Below are 14,771 nucleotides of genomic sequence, written 5' to 3' on the forward strand. Positions count from 1 at the left end.
TGAGAGCTCCCCTGGTAATTTGTTCGTGGCCTGATGTGATACAGTGCCAGTCACCCCCGATCGAGAGGTGGGGGAAAAAATCCTGCAGACTCAACGGGCATCGAGCTGAAAAGACGTGACGTGTCGCAATACTGAGACGGCAAGCCCTTCGTCTGGCACGTAGCGCCAGCTGGCATACCCCCAGTTGACTCTCGACACACCCACGTACGTCACCGAAGCGATTACAGAGAAGTGCTGACTCCTCACCAGGTCGGAACCCCGAGAGCGCCACGCAGAATGTTCCCTAACGACCGAAACGCTCCATCACCTCCTCGACCAACACCAGCATGCAGGCTGTACGACGTCACACAAGCAGAAATCTACTAGTCATGCCTGTGTTCAAGAGTACGGCGAAACGTGGCTACCTGAGACACACTATCTGGCCAGACCGCTCACGCCACCTCTGCAACCGAACAGCCTCTGTCAAAAACGCACACACACCTCCTGATGAAACGACTTGGTCACAAACAGGCCACGAGAACTGCCCGTGAGGAAACAACAATCGGAAACCACCTGAATGTCGTGACTACCGCTCCCGCTCCCGCAAAAGAGCACAGTCGAAACAACCGGCGTGTCGATGCTTGATCCATGGGAATTGCTGGACATGACACTGAAGAGACACTCTCCTCTCCGGGTGCAATGCACGCTTGAACCACACGGCTGGGTTGCCGGGATCCGTGGTGGTTCTCACGCTTCGAACGGCCACTCCTTGTGAACGGGCCCCCCTCCCTATCCGCGCGAAAAGAGCTCTGGATAGCCGTTGCATACACAGTCACTGATGAAGAGCTGCGAAACGAAAGCCGCTTCCGCAGAGGTCACCATAGGGGTCACCCGGGAAAACGTAAAAATAATGTGCTACCGGATTAAGCTTAGACAGAGGCTGCAACAATGTACACACAGAGACGCGGAACCGGAACGTACCTGTCGGAGAAACCACGATCCGAAGGAAGCCAGCCCGTAGACGTGTCATCGATGAGGCGCTCCGAATAGTTCGTGCGCATCGGCGGTCGTACGCTGCAAACTCCCCACACGATCATACGCTGACACTCCAGCTCTTGTTGATCGCCTTGCACTGCTCGTGTAATTTCAGGTGACATCACATACTCGAGCCTTGACTCGCGCTGCAACACCCTGGATGCCCGTTAACTAAACGACGCCGACGAAGAGAGAAGGGAACGTCCCTAGCACCCCAAGTCCTCTCTTGAGCAGGCAGGTCTCGTATGCGTACAGGAAAAAAAGTGCCCCCCTTTAAGATTGCAGTCTCAGTCAGCGAAACCGCTTCCCTGGCTGTGTGGCGCCCATCCCACTGTCTGCGCACTCTTCACCCTGCACGAGCTCGTCTAGGTCCTCACGTGGTTTCGGCTCGGGGCATATTCAGCCCTGGCTTTAAGTAGGCCCACTGGAAGGCTGTAAAGCCAGGCATACACAATACTGCCAACCTGGAGTCAGAGACCTTACTTGTCCTCGTCTGGTTGAGCGGGAAACGAACTATATCCTTGCTGGCGAATCTGTTCTTCCTCGTGCTGCTGCCGCAGGCGATCGAGCCACTCGCTTGAGTAGCCTTCAGAGAATGCATCGGTTCCCACGGTGTGCGGGGCTCCTCCAGAGTGAGCTGTCGTGGTGGATGAAGCCGGAGGGAGAAGATGTTGATTTAGTTGAGCAAACAGCTGTCGACTCATTTCCGCGTCGGCCGCCAGCCGGGTTGCCGATCTGTTTTCTTCCTCTCTCTTGGCCGCCAGCTCAAAACCCCTCTACAGGAAAAGCCAAGAAGAAAAAACTTTTCAAACGACTGAAGCGCGACACCTTAGTAGAGCGACCCACTAAACACTTCCGTGTTTACGCACATCTGACGGTAGCTGTTTCTTCAAGACAGCCCTCCCTGGACCATTCCTACTGACAGAGCTTACGAGAGCTACAACTCAGAGCAACCTGGAAGCCTGCCAGTAAGGGAGTATAAACAGAGAAGTCTAGATCCCGCAGTTTCTCAGATACTCTGGATCCTCCAAACTCCCGCTATACGGCAGCTCGATCAGAGAGAGGTCGGCCGGGACAAAGAGACAAGAAAATGGAAAGGACCGCAAAAGACCACCCCGCGAAGAGTCGGCAGGACCGACAACGCTCGCCACGCTGAGATTTTCTCATTTGTCTTCCTCAGTCCATCCCTAAAATGCTAAGCAAGGCATACTTCCGCTAGCATTCCGCCAATGTGATTGTGTGCGCGCACGCCGTCACCAAGTTACACAAAAGTCACCGAAAATTACCCACCTGCTCCTCGGCTAATCTTCTCGCCTTCTCTTCCTCCTCTCGCTCTCTCTTGAGTCTCTCTTCGTACTGCTTCCTGTGCATTGACCGGTAGTCGCTCATGGCCTCCTCGATTGAGCTTTTGACTGCGTCATTTCCTTTCCCCGGCTCCGGTTTCCAAGCTGCGCTTCCTTCCCTATCGTGTGTAGCACGATCCTCTCCTGTCGGAGCCCCGGGTTCCCCTGCGGACTGTGCTCTCTGGCTGTCATTATTAAGGGTACCTCCATGACTCCTCTGCAACGCTACTGCTTCACTGAATTCCTCGCCGTACCTCGAGGCGCTAAGAGCTTCACTTTCGTCGGTCTTCTCTGCGTGATCGGTCCTTTGCCTGCTACCACTCCTAGTTCTCTCCATCGTGTATGATAAGTGGGAAAAGCGCCGATCAGTTCTTTTCGACCGAGATTACCCGAAAAGACCAACAACTTCCGCATGTATTATTCTTGTACTCGTGTTTGCACAGTCGAGCTTGTCCTATGCATACAAGCTCCAGCGAAGTTGCAGGGATACAAAAGCGTGGGTGGCCAGCCGCTTCAATTTCAGCTCGTGTGTCCACGAGGCAGTGCCTTCTCCAGTCCGCTCAGCACTAGATGAGGTGGCGCGAGTTTGACAGCTACTCGGAAAACGTTAACGGTACAAGCAGGACAGAGCCGGGATGCGCTTGATCCACCGTCAAGAAACTGGTGTCCTCGCGGCTGCGCGTTGGCAGGTTGAGTAGAGGATCAAGCGCGCGATTGGTGACTATCCCAAGCGGCCCGCCAAGCGAATGCGCCTCTCCGAGGACCAGAGTATCTATGTTGTCGCGAGCCGTCCTTCAGAAGGCGATCTGGAACGCAAGTCAGACGAGGAAGCGACTAAAGGTCCTGGTCGAAGCCGAGAAACTTCGGAGAGGCGCGGTGTCCAACAGAGTGACTTGAGGCAGACGCTGATGCACGGCATTGGCGGTGCTGCATGAAACACCTGGGCTGGGCCTTTTGTTTCCGGATCTTGTAGAGCTGACCGATCCCGAAGCACTCAGAAAGAGCACACGGCAAGAGAACTGGAAATGGCAAGAAACGTGGTACTAGAGGCGCAACCCCCTGGAGCCGAGGAAAGTCGAATGTTACGGGCTGTTAGAGCATCACTTGCGAGAGAAGCATAGCATTTCTGTGGAACCTTCTTGAGCAAGAAATCGAGGTGCGTACGAACGAAGGCCACTGCGAGACATGTGATTCCGAGACAGTCGCACTCCCACCAGTGTTGCAGACAGAAAGAAGGACGAAAAATCCAACGCCCTTCTTACAAAACCAGAGCACTCGGCTCCTCCGAGAGGCGGAAGTAATAAGCGCAGGTAAAGAACCGTGCCTGGCTCGTCAGGGGTAGTGAGAAGACAGAGTCCCCGCGGCAATCTTGAGGCAGCCCTGCCAGTACGGAACAGGGACAAGTTCCGCTGACGGTGTCAACCCCAGAATCCACGGTATCAGAATCGTGTTTCGTTCGGCTACGAGCGAATAGCAGAGGGTCGACGGCACGAGACGTGAGCAGCGCCTGGGAACGTAGGACTTCACTGCTTTGCAGAGGGACACGCAGGAAACTACACTTGAAATGGAGAGACACAAAGCAACGACCCTGAAGCCCAACGCTTGAAAAGAGGAGCAACGGGCCGACACACGCCTGGTTTGAAGACATAAACTCCATGCAGTATACAGCCGCGGGTACGCGAACCAAGGACAAAACCCTGGGTATACTTCTCTTTGCACGTTTTCTTTCCTACAAACCTATACTTCCGAGATGCTTGTCTCGACAGAACCCTAGCGCCGTCTGGTGTACTGAGAAACAGGAGAAGAGAAACTGAAGGGCACGCTTCGATCCCGCCAGAGATTGACTGTGAACGGTTCGACCGATCACACGCGCTTGAAACAGCGCTGCCGCCATGCACAGTCACTTGCTGGGAAGTCGTCCCCTAGAGGGTCCGAAGGGACACAAAAACGATAGTTGACACTAGTGACTCACTACAAAAAACAGTGTTTGCAACCAAGAAGGCAGAGAACTCGGAAATGCGTCGTACCTGCTCCGACTTCCTCCGAGGAGAGGCGAGCACGCTTGCTGGCTTACATCGCCACCTTCCACAGCTGCCGCTGGAAGGTTTTCCTACGGCGCGAAGCAGACCCACTCACAGGACACACGAGGCTAAAGCTTTGAATGACAACCCGCCGCCTGGCGTCGGAAAAAAGCTTAGCAGTTGTTAGTATTCCTGGCACACACATTTGAAGCTGCTGCGCCCGGCGTTGTAAACAGGTTTGTTTCGGAGGCCGGTGCAGGCTGGCAATAAGTCCCTACACACACGGGGGCCATGTCCGGAGGCGAGTCACTCAGTGCACGAAGATGGAAGTATGCAAGATAGGCCATTTCGCCCTCCTTCATGGACTGTGGCCACTTGACTATGGTCTCCGTTTCCATTAGGATGGAACCTTCGACTGGTGACTGTCGTCTGCTTGTCTGCTTGGCTTGCGACTGCGATTCAGCGAAGACTCCGATTCTCCGGTGACCTTGCGGAACTGCAGCAGTACTCCTAAGAAGAGAGGTGGCCACGTCGTTTTTTGTTTACTTTGTCGCACAGGAGCAATCTATTCATTCGTATCTTTTCTGCTCCTCAGCAATGTCGGTGGGTTGTTTGCCGTTGCCACACCGGAAAGCCAGCCAGACGGGCTTCCTCACTTTCTAGTTCTTCCTGTTTTTCGCTCTGACTCGCTCGTGGCGTGAGGTCAGCGAATGCTGTCGCCTTCTTCTCTTTGTTTATGAGGACCCGAAACTGTCGGGTTTCTATGGTTTTTGTCTGCTACTAGCTGGGGAAAACCATGACGACTTTTCTGTGGCCATGGAGCGGCCTGTAGAGACATCACGGAAAAGCATATTGACACCGGCGCGCTTCGGTGACAGCGCGCTGACGCGACAGTCAAGCGGAAGCGCCCGGGGAAGGTGTGCACTGTTTTCCGTCGTGCTGAATTCATTCCGATACCTTTGCTGACTGCACGACCACAGCTACTAGCCCGACCTTCAAATCCTTCATCGGTTTTGTTCTTTTCGTGTTGCTGACGTCCGGAGCCCCGGGCCTCTTCTCTAGTTTCGTGGCCCTGGCCGAGCTGTCGTAGAAGACCGCATTGACGCTTCTTGACCACTTTTCGCGCCCAGTCCTCGTAGGTTGCTTGGGGTGCATGGCGCTGACCACTAGGAACGTTGCTCTCGTGAGCACTCGGACGAGACCCAGGCGCAGCTGCATGTATGTGGCGACCGTCTTCCGCTCCTGCCAAGGTGTCTCTGAGAGGCACGTGCTTGAGTTCAGCCTGTTTTTGCTGTTGCGGCTACAAGACGGAGAGAGGGGGGTCGCACGTTTTGAAGATGCCTTCCCAGCGTCCCTTCCTCACGGAGAATGATACTGGCATTTATGTGTGCCCCCCTATACCCCCTACCGGCCTTGAGGCTTCCCTGCCTTCCGAGCGTCCTTGTGAACGTCCTTCGATCTTTTGTTCCGCTTTAATGTCTGCTTTCTCTCTCCCTCCACGACTACCTTCTTTGAGCCGAGAGGCTTCCGCTGAAGGAGTGAGCGAGCTCCGCGACAGGATCGGCCCTTCGAATAACCGTTCACCTACTGTGGAGGAGTTTTCTTCCGAGAGTGACTGCTCCATCGCTCACTTTTTCTCGCCTCGACCAGACTCCGCGGGATCCGCTGGCGTGATGGAGTTTCGTGAAGAGGACAGACAGGCATCAGCTTCTCTGGTGTTTTCGTCGCTATCGCCTTCATTGTCACCCTCTTCTTCTGCCTCTCCTCGCGTCCACAGTATGGCGAAAGGGGATGCTCACGAAGACGACGGAAATCGGACAGGGAAGAAAGCCATGACGAGCCGTCTGGAAAAGAAAATGCGCACCGTAGACGGCCACGAGGAGGGAGAGGAAAATGAACTGTTCAAGTCGCCTCTGCAGTCGTTTTCCGTGGGGAGTGGTGAAGAGGAAGCGGGGCCGCCGGATCTAGACAAGCACCGATTTCAGGTGCCTTCCGCGGCACCAGCCGCCAGGGCCGGCTTCACTTCGCCCATTTCATTCGGAAGCTCCTCCTCGTCTTTTTCTTCACCCATCCCGTCTGCGTCTCCTGATTTTCTGCGTTCTGCTCCCTTAGAATCGTGTCCGTCGACTCTTCCGCCGGCAGCGACCCAGCCGCGGTGCGAAATGCTCCCGGTCCGTCGAGCGGCTACATCAAGTTACACTATCCCGACTTTCGGACAGCCAGCCTCCGGGCCTGGCGATACTTCGGCTAGCGGTGTCGATTGTTTCCCAAACCTCGTTTCGCCTCGGACTTCTTCCACCCCGTTTTCTTCTCCGCCGTTTCGTGGCGATGGCCCTTCCTCCCCGCATCCCGCACCCGCGTTCACGCACCATAGGCGAGTGCCGCCTGTGATCGCTCCCTCGGAAAGAAAGAATTCCCCTGTTACTTCTCGCTCTTTTTCGTCGCTTCCCTGTGCAGCCCCTCTTGTTGCTTCGGTCTTTGCTGGTGCTCAGGCGCCGCCGGCGTCCCCCTCTCCACTCCCGGCCTTGACCTCCTCGGACCCACGTTCTCCTTGGAGAGCGGTTGCTCCCTTGGTACACCGCGTTGGGTTCGCGTCATCTACTCTGTCGTGCTCGTCTTCTTCTCTTGATTCTTTTTTAGCGGAGAGCAAATTCAAGGAGAGTAGGAGGAAGGAGCTTCTCACTGGTGCCATCTCCTCTGTCGTGCAGTCTAGAGAATACGAATCTGAAAGCCCAGAGAGCCATGCTGGTAGCGGGACGTCATCAGATCTTTTCCCACCTGCACTCTCTTCGCCATTTTCGTGTTCGTATCTTCCTTCGTCTCTAAAATCGCCACACTGCTCCACTTCAGCTGTGACTTCTTCACCAGAGGTGAAGGCATCGGTGCGGGACTCGAAAGTAGGGGCTTCTGTGGGTTTCTCCCGCAAATATGAAGTGGACACGGAATCTGCATTGCGGCACGAGATGGCGGATATACAGCAGAGAGTAGATACGCCGGATCCGACCAATAATAATACTGAGGATTCAACAAGGCCAGATTCCCATGGTTTATACTCGCGTCTACATTGTCCTTCCTCGGTTGAGGAGCAGGCGAAAGGCCCACGTTGTGCTGCTGCCACAGTCGAACATTCGGAGGCTTTGCAGTTAACCAGCGAGGGTCTTCGTGAAGGCGTCTGTCTGGCTGTTACTCCCCTTTGGCCGTCCGTTGACAACGCGGCGAAGGGCCTAGCTTGTGTGTCCCCTGCATCTTCAGGATCAGGAAGCGAGCGCAGATCTGACTATAACGTGGATATAGAGGCGTCTTCAGCGTTTCTCAGTTGCTCTCCTAATCCGTCTTCAAGGTGTTTTTCCAAGCGGAGTCTGGTTCTGGCAGGCGCCGTGTCCAGGCCCTTTACGGGACATGTCGAAGGATCAGAGAAAGCTGTGGACGTTGTCACACCGCGAGAAGAGAGAGCAAGCAGTACGGAAGAGGAACCGAGAAAGACACCTGAACGCGGAGGTATGCTGATAGAGGAAAGTGTAGGCTGTTGTGAGAAACAGACTGCATGCAGTTCGAGTGAGGAGGTTTTTTCCGATCCAAGGAGTCCTGTCTCCTCTCTGCGTAGGCTTGCTTCACGCCTTGGTGTTTGCGCACTCTCTCCTCTTTTTCCCAGAAAAGATGAAAGCGAAGACCAAGAGGAAAAGGAGGTGATCGGCGAAGATGCCCTCTCTCTCGTTGGAACGGAAGGGGGACGAAGAGTAAGCGATGAAAGGAGAGAGGTTTGTTCCAGTCCTCGCCCTGTCTCGTTGCCCGGGAAGGAGGTTGGGTCTCCACTCCAGTCTCCTTCTTGCTCTTCCCCCTCCTGTTCTGCGTCTTCTTCCCTTTCATCTCCCCTGTACGGCTGTTCTCGGAAAGAGACACCTGCGAAGGATTCTCTACAGGAAAATGTAGATATCTGCGCAGCTACCATATCTCTTCCTCTCTCGCGACGAACCGTCTCTCCGCAGACTTCTCTCCGTCTGCGGCGTCTTGCTTTGAAAGTTTCACCTCTTGCACCAGATTCTGGCGCAGAACGACGTAGCGAGGTGGAGGTCCTGCGAACGTCTCGTGAGAACGCCACCAGCCTGAACTGTGATGTTGTTGAAGACGAGCAGGAGACAGCCGTGGAATTCCTTCTACAGGGACACGGAACGCTGTGGTCGGATTCCGAATCTGTACCTAACGCCGACGCAACTCTGCTGACCGGCGTGGGAGATTCGGCAGGTGGGTCCGCTTTGGACAGGTCCATTCAGGAGAATGAAAGGACTTCACAACCTTCGGTGTCACAAGCAGCGAACAGTGAGATCTTTCGCTCAACAGTAGGCCAAACGGAAAGAGAAGTACCTGAGAGGCTTGGTAACGGATCCGACCGAGGCGGAGAATCGCGTGAAGAAGTAGATACACGGAGGAAAGAAAGCGCAGCGACACAGGTGTTCCTCGGAGAAGTGCGGAACAGGCTCGAACGTTACGGACTTGAAAAGGGCAGTCATATTCCGACACAAGGGGAGGAGGCGAAGGCAGAGAGTGAAGTCAGATATGGACAAAAAGACGATCCGGGGTTTCTAGCGGCAGCCGTCTCGCTGTATCCCTCGCTGCTATGTCCCGCTGAGGAAAGACCCTTGCAGCGTATAGAGACCTCGCCTCCTGGCTGGGTTCCGGTTGTGTTCCGCGTCTTCGATACGGGGGGCAGTCTTTGTTGTTCCTGTCGACGAGCACTGCTGTCTCCATCTGAAACCAGGGCGAGCAAGGGCGGAGACAGTGCCAAGAACCGTGTTGCTCCCCCCCGACTTTCTGTCTACTCTGCGCCTGCCATCTGTATAACGAGTTCCCCCTTCTCTCCCCCCGGTGTCTCCAGCTCCTTTTCTCCGTTCTATACAGCCCCACGTAGAACGATTGGTTCAGTGAGCGAATTAAAACGGATCTGTCCTGATCCCCCATCGCGCTTGTCTGGTATTGTACCTGCGGCACGATCTTCATCACGCCTTTCCAGGGGTTCTTCATGGTCAGCTTTATCCGCACGTCGGGCCGCTGACGAATCCACGCCTCGGGCTCTTCCCTCGATAGGTGGCCCCGAAGACGAGAATGGGTGTTGTGCTCCCCAACAGGCAGCGTCTCTCGTGACTGAATGTGCAAGTGCCCCACTTGTCGCTGTACATGGGTCTGAGTCCGACAACTGTTCAGGTACAGGCGGGACATCCGGAGAACCCCCGGAACGCTGTTCCTGCAGTGCGCTGTATGTTGTCGGGAGCCATAGGCTGCTGGGCTGCTGGAATCAGAGAAGTGGGGTAAGGCTGAGAACAAGTCCTGGACTGTACCCGTACTACGTGTCTCCTCCCGTGTTACTGCCACGTCACATTCAGGCGATCGGGTACAAGTTCGCTAGGCTTTCGAGACCGTATCCCTGCTCGTCTTCTGTTTCGGTCTCGCCGGCTTTCGTGAAGGAAGACACACCAGACTTTCATTCGCCGCCCCGGACAGAATCTGTTTGCCACGAAGCGAAGGCAGGGACAAAAGTAAAGGACAAAGATGGTTGGTCCATTCTCGTCGGTGAAAGACATGATTCTTGGTTTACTTTTCGCTCTGAAGGGTTGGCACAAAGAGAACAGCAGCAAGCAGAACAAGGAGCCTGGCAAGTTGAACTCGTCAGTGGAGAACGGCGACTGAAACTGCCCCACGCGGCCGCTGTTATCTCTCACACCTTTGGTACGGGATACACATTGCCGTAGTTTACTGTTCCTGGGCTGTGATACGTATGGATATAAAAACATTTATGATGTTGGGGAAGGGCGCCGCAATAGAGTCAGGGGCTCTCGTGCCCAAACTCGTTTGGCGCTAGTGCCACTTGGTATGCATGTCTACAGCGACTCGCCAGGAAACAAGTACGTTGGTGTTTCACCTCTTTTTCCTCCTCTTCTAGTGTGGTGAAGTCTCAAATTTGTGTACTTCGTTCTTCCGTGTATGGCTGCCTTCGCGTCTGCGTCTCGACCAGCCACCTCCTTCAGTGAAGTAACGGGTGCAGTAGCTTTCCAGCTTGCCCCTGTACATGTTTCCTGCTCCTCTGGGTGGGCTCCGGCTATAGAAGTTGCTTTTGAGGGGTTGCTGAAGATCGTGTCGCCGCTCTTGAACCCGGAATATCGGGGATGAAGACTGCAAAGCCTTACAATAGGGGGGTGAGTCCCGTCTTCATACTGTTTCCAGGCTTTTTCCGAGTGGGTCTCTGTACCTAAGAGTGTATCTATGTGGAGCTGCCGGTTTGTACACGCTAAATCTGTATCTCTATGCACACACATGCGTCCACACTTGAGAAACTAGACGGAGAGAGGAAACTCTCTTTGGGGTATTCGCTGTGGCGCCTGAGGGCAATTTTGGGGTCTGCTTATGCTTTTGTGTCCAGGAGTCAACGACAAGGGGATATCGAGATGCGCGACCCAGACAGAGTAAGTACGGCCTGCGTGCCCCACCGACCAGCGATCTCGGCTGTCTGTGAATTCATACATTGTGAGCGGAGGGGATCACGGTGGCTGTCCTGACTTCTTCGTGTGTGGTGGTGCTTCGATCCCGTATTCAGCGTAATCCTTTCCGCGAGATCCCGTGTATATGTTCACTGCAGTGGTTACCCATGTTGACACACGTGGTTGCCCGTGCAAGCGTGAACACGCGGGACGGTGCACACTTCGTCGTCCGGTGCGCTCTCTCGTAATTCTAGTTAATTGTTGCCGGTGTTCTCGGCAGACGCCTGGAGGCCGGGGCAACTGATGAAAAACGCGCCGAACGTGCCAACCCTCCGGGAAAGACTGCTCAGTCGATTACCATATAGCTTTGAAGGAGTCCTTTCTACGGCTAGCTTTAGGCAGACAACGTGTGTAGGGTACATCCGCATGCAAGTCTGAGTATGCGCATTTGTGCGTCATACCGAGTCTGTGCACGTAGACCAAGCGTGCGGTAGTGAATTACGTCAAGCCGTAGCAGCGTGCGCAGTATATACAGTGCGCTGTGCGTTTGTATGAACCCGTACGCATGATGTATGGTGGTATATGTAGAGAACGCGAGTATATTACCCACACATGCACTTGTGGGCAAACGATTTCGTGACTACGAGTTTGGTCAGACTGGTGTACGCTCGTGTGCATTCCATAGTTCAACGTTCACGAGGTGGACTCATTGTGCTGTTCTTTTGTTTTTTCCTGCTTTCATCTGCCTTCGTGTCACAGTTTGGTTGAGGCACTGTCTTTGTGTCTGGGGAGTTCTGACTGGAATGTACCTGTGTTCCTTCAAGGAGGCCGATGGTATCAAGTGGAACGTCCTGATCCGTCGTTTTTCACAGGGAAGAAAGGTATTTGTTTTCCCTCTTCACCGCGAGGAACCCGACAGACCAGAGGAGGAACGGTGCCTGAAAGAAGTTTGATAGCTTCTCTGTGGCATGTTCTGCTCTTCGGCTTTCCTTCCCGGTGGATTAGTCTATCCCCTCCTCCTCATGCGCACGAACCGGAAACTCCGCCTTCTTCCTTGTCTCCTGAATCTGCTCATCCTTCATGCGTTGTTGCCAGTCAAGGCTTGTTGATCAACCGGGATTTCGCGAGATCCGCAGGACAAGCAGACGCAGTTGAAGAGTCTGAAGCTTCTACAAAAGAAACATGGGAGAAGAGTGAGTTCTTCGGTTTCTTAAGTGCTACGGCTCCACGGCGGTCAACTGAATCGCCTGAGAAAAGCGTCTCACAAGCCGCGAGGGATGTCGCTTCAAAGAATATCAACGAGGCGGGATCGTCAGCACTCTGGGAGAGAGAAGCTGATCAAAGGGACAAGCAAGCACCAAAGTTTACCGCGGGGTCCTTTACCTGGTGTGGAGTGGTTGCACTGCGGATTGCCGAGCTTCTGCTGCGGGGAGATCAGGAACTATACAAAGTTACGACGGGTGAGAAAAGTTTTCCTGTTTCTGCGGTCGTCTCACATCTCTTCACATATATATATATATATGTATATATCCATGGCTATCGCCGGCTGAAAGAGGAAAGTCATCTTACTGGGGATCCTTGTTGACACGCTATTCTACGGGGCGCAGTGGTTTGCTTCTGGATAGCCCTTTTCGTTCCGTCTGCTCTTGTCGCCGCCCTCTGCAGTCGGGCTTCGTTTGTCGTCTGCATCGTACAGACACCATCGTGGCTTCAGATACCACCAGCACTGGTTGAAAAGCACGGAGAACGCATGTCAGCAATGCGATGGCTGTTTTCTTCGGCCGCACGGTGGCCTGGCTTTCCACTTGGCTTTTTTCATTTCCTTGGCCATATTGTGTGTGTCACACGGTCTGTGCTTTCAGACGCAGACAGCAAAGCTCTGCCATTCGTGCAGATGTAGGAAGAGAAGTAAATCGAAACAATTCTCCACAATCTCTTAGACTTGAGGGGCTTGCAACAAGAGTGGAAGACCGGGCTTGCAGAAAGAGTAGGGTACGAGAAGCAACTTCTGATGCCTTGTAAAATACCGAGCTGTCTTCCCTCTTCATACATCGCCCTCAAAGTGGTATCTCCCAACAGACTTCAGTCACTAGAAGAGTCCTCACGCAGACGACGATGGACGAAGCTGAATGAGAGGCGTTCTTTCCTGTTCACGTTATACGTTCCCTCAATTGGAAGAACAACCTCATAACAGCAGTGCGTCGACATGAAGTGTTCATCTTTACGCACTGTCAACTTGCTAAAGTGACGAGACGGTAACGGCGCTTTTAGGTGACATATCTCACTCCAGGGACGGAAGGTTTCTCCTTTCAGCTTTGTTCCGCCTTGCTGACTACGGTGTCCACCGCTTTAGAAAATGAACAAAGCTGTGAGACGCGTGTGCTATTTGAAGCATATTGGATGGCTCGGTATTCACGACGACAATCTCTTGTACTCCGTTTTGTGTACCTGAGCTATAGCGAATTTTTTCTTGTGAAAGACGTCGTCGTTTTTAGCAGATCCGAAGACACGTATCAAGTACAAAAGGGATTACACAGGTATTCCTGTTTTGCTGCAGCTAGGTTCTGGTCCCGAGACCCGTCGTACGACTGGATGAGAAGGAAGGGGGAGGAGCAGACGAAAGAGCAGACGAAACGAAGAAACGTGGAAGGGCCGGTGCGGTGGCGGTGTATTCTTATTTCTTGGATTCACCGTTTCCCATGAAAGATACTTGGTTCTGAAACTGCAGCTTTGCACCCCTCTTTTCTTGCTTTTGACAAGCGCTCCTATTCTTTGACAATACCAGGGACACCGCGTGGAACCGCTCTGATTTGATCCTGTTTTCCGTAGTTTTGGCGTTGACGTAAGAGCAAGGACAGCGTTCGATATTGAAATGTTGTGAGCACAGTCCCTGTCGAGAAAGACGTTAGAATAGTTGTCTCACTTGGCGCGGCTACCTTTAGAGAAATCGCTGTGCGGTGAGGAGCTCCGCGTCCTTTCAAGAGGCATGATTTAGAAAAGAGGGCAGTCGGAAGGTAGGGTTCGCTTAACGTTTCTGACACGGACAAGGTACACCACAACGGGTTTTGCTCCTACTGACTGTTTCTCTGAAGCAATAAAAAAGAAGCCCCGTGAAGGCCACAAAGTCTCTGTTTGTGTCAAGAAACAAAGTGTTTATGCATGGGCCTGATCGGTCTCCAGTGTGGTGCTCGCAGGGGTGGAGCGGAGGAAGAGGACTACCGGCAATGTAAGAACAAAGTATTTTACTGTGAAAAACAAGTATTAAGCGGTGCGGCAGGGGACCAGCTATACGGCTGACAGAACACTTCTTCGGACTGTGTCGTTTTGTCTAGCTTGCGGAGAATACTTGTGAAGCCATATCGGTGACGCTTAGCTTCCCGGAGAAATCATTGAACAGGAGCTGCGATTCACTTAGTGGCGCATGGTGACGCTTCTGTAGTAGATACGATTCTGGCGATCAGTTCTCAGAATGGACTGCTCGCACTTCAAAATTGACTCAAAGCTGCATGTACTCATGCTGGCTGTGAAACCCAACAAACCAGCAGGTACGTAAAACCACAGGTGCACACGCATCCAAACAAAACTACGCACTGAATACGACACCTGCAAAAAGAAAACTAGTTCACGCTGGTCTAAGGTAATTTAGTGCTGGACCCCGCACGCAGTGCCGTATCCTCTGTGTGCGTGTGCCTTCTGCTTGCGAGCCTTGAGCGAAGGAATTTTTGCCTGCTGTCCACCGTGAGCGACAACAAAGGAGGCGTGTTTGTCAATTAGAAGCAGTCTTTAGCATGTGTTCCACGCCAGTGGAACACGGCTGTTCCGCGTCTATCCCTGGGCGTCTTCATTGCAGCAGGCACATTCCCATCCGCTACAGCCGACCCGACCTGTCTTTTCTATTTACGGGCACATTCTACTCGTCTCCA

General features: G+C 53.5%; 2 protein-coding genes across 2 annotated transcripts; one reads left to right on the plus strand and one right to left on the minus strand.

Moving 5' to 3' along the window:
* Positions 1-71: 71 nt before the first annotated feature.
* Positions 72-4,422, minus strand: CSUI_002132 (uncharacterized protein; the record flags this gene model as incomplete). The annotated part of the gene is made up of 6 exons (XM_068062334.1): positions 4,385-4,422; positions 2,305-4,145; positions 1,498-1,790; positions 961-1,170; positions 247-333; positions 72-105 (listed from the first exon to the last, which is right to left on the minus strand). Coding segments are annotated over exons 2-6 (1,014 nt in total), but the record flags the coding sequence as incomplete, so codon positions are not given.
* A 163-nt stretch (positions 4,423-4,585) lies between these two features.
* Positions 4,586-14,128, plus strand: CSUI_002133 (uncharacterized protein). Its single transcript, XM_068062335.1, has 5 exons — positions 4,586-7,876; positions 8,036-10,099; positions 10,791-10,833; positions 11,608-12,308; positions 12,711-14,128. Exons 1-5 carry the CDS (start codon positions 5,599-5,601, stop codon positions 12,746-12,748), a joined length of 5,124 nt encoding a protein of 1,707 aa, XP_067925683.1. The 5' UTR covers positions 4,586-5,598; the 3' UTR covers positions 12,749-14,128.
* Positions 14,129-14,771: the final 643 nt, after the last annotated feature.

This window comes from Cystoisospora suis, assembly GCF_002600585.1.
Source record: "Cystoisospora suis strain Wien I chromosome Unknown contig_889, whole genome shotgun sequence".
NCBI classification, from domain to species: Eukaryota; Apicomplexa; class Conoidasida; order Eucoccidiorida; family Sarcocystidae; genus Cystoisospora; species Cystoisospora suis.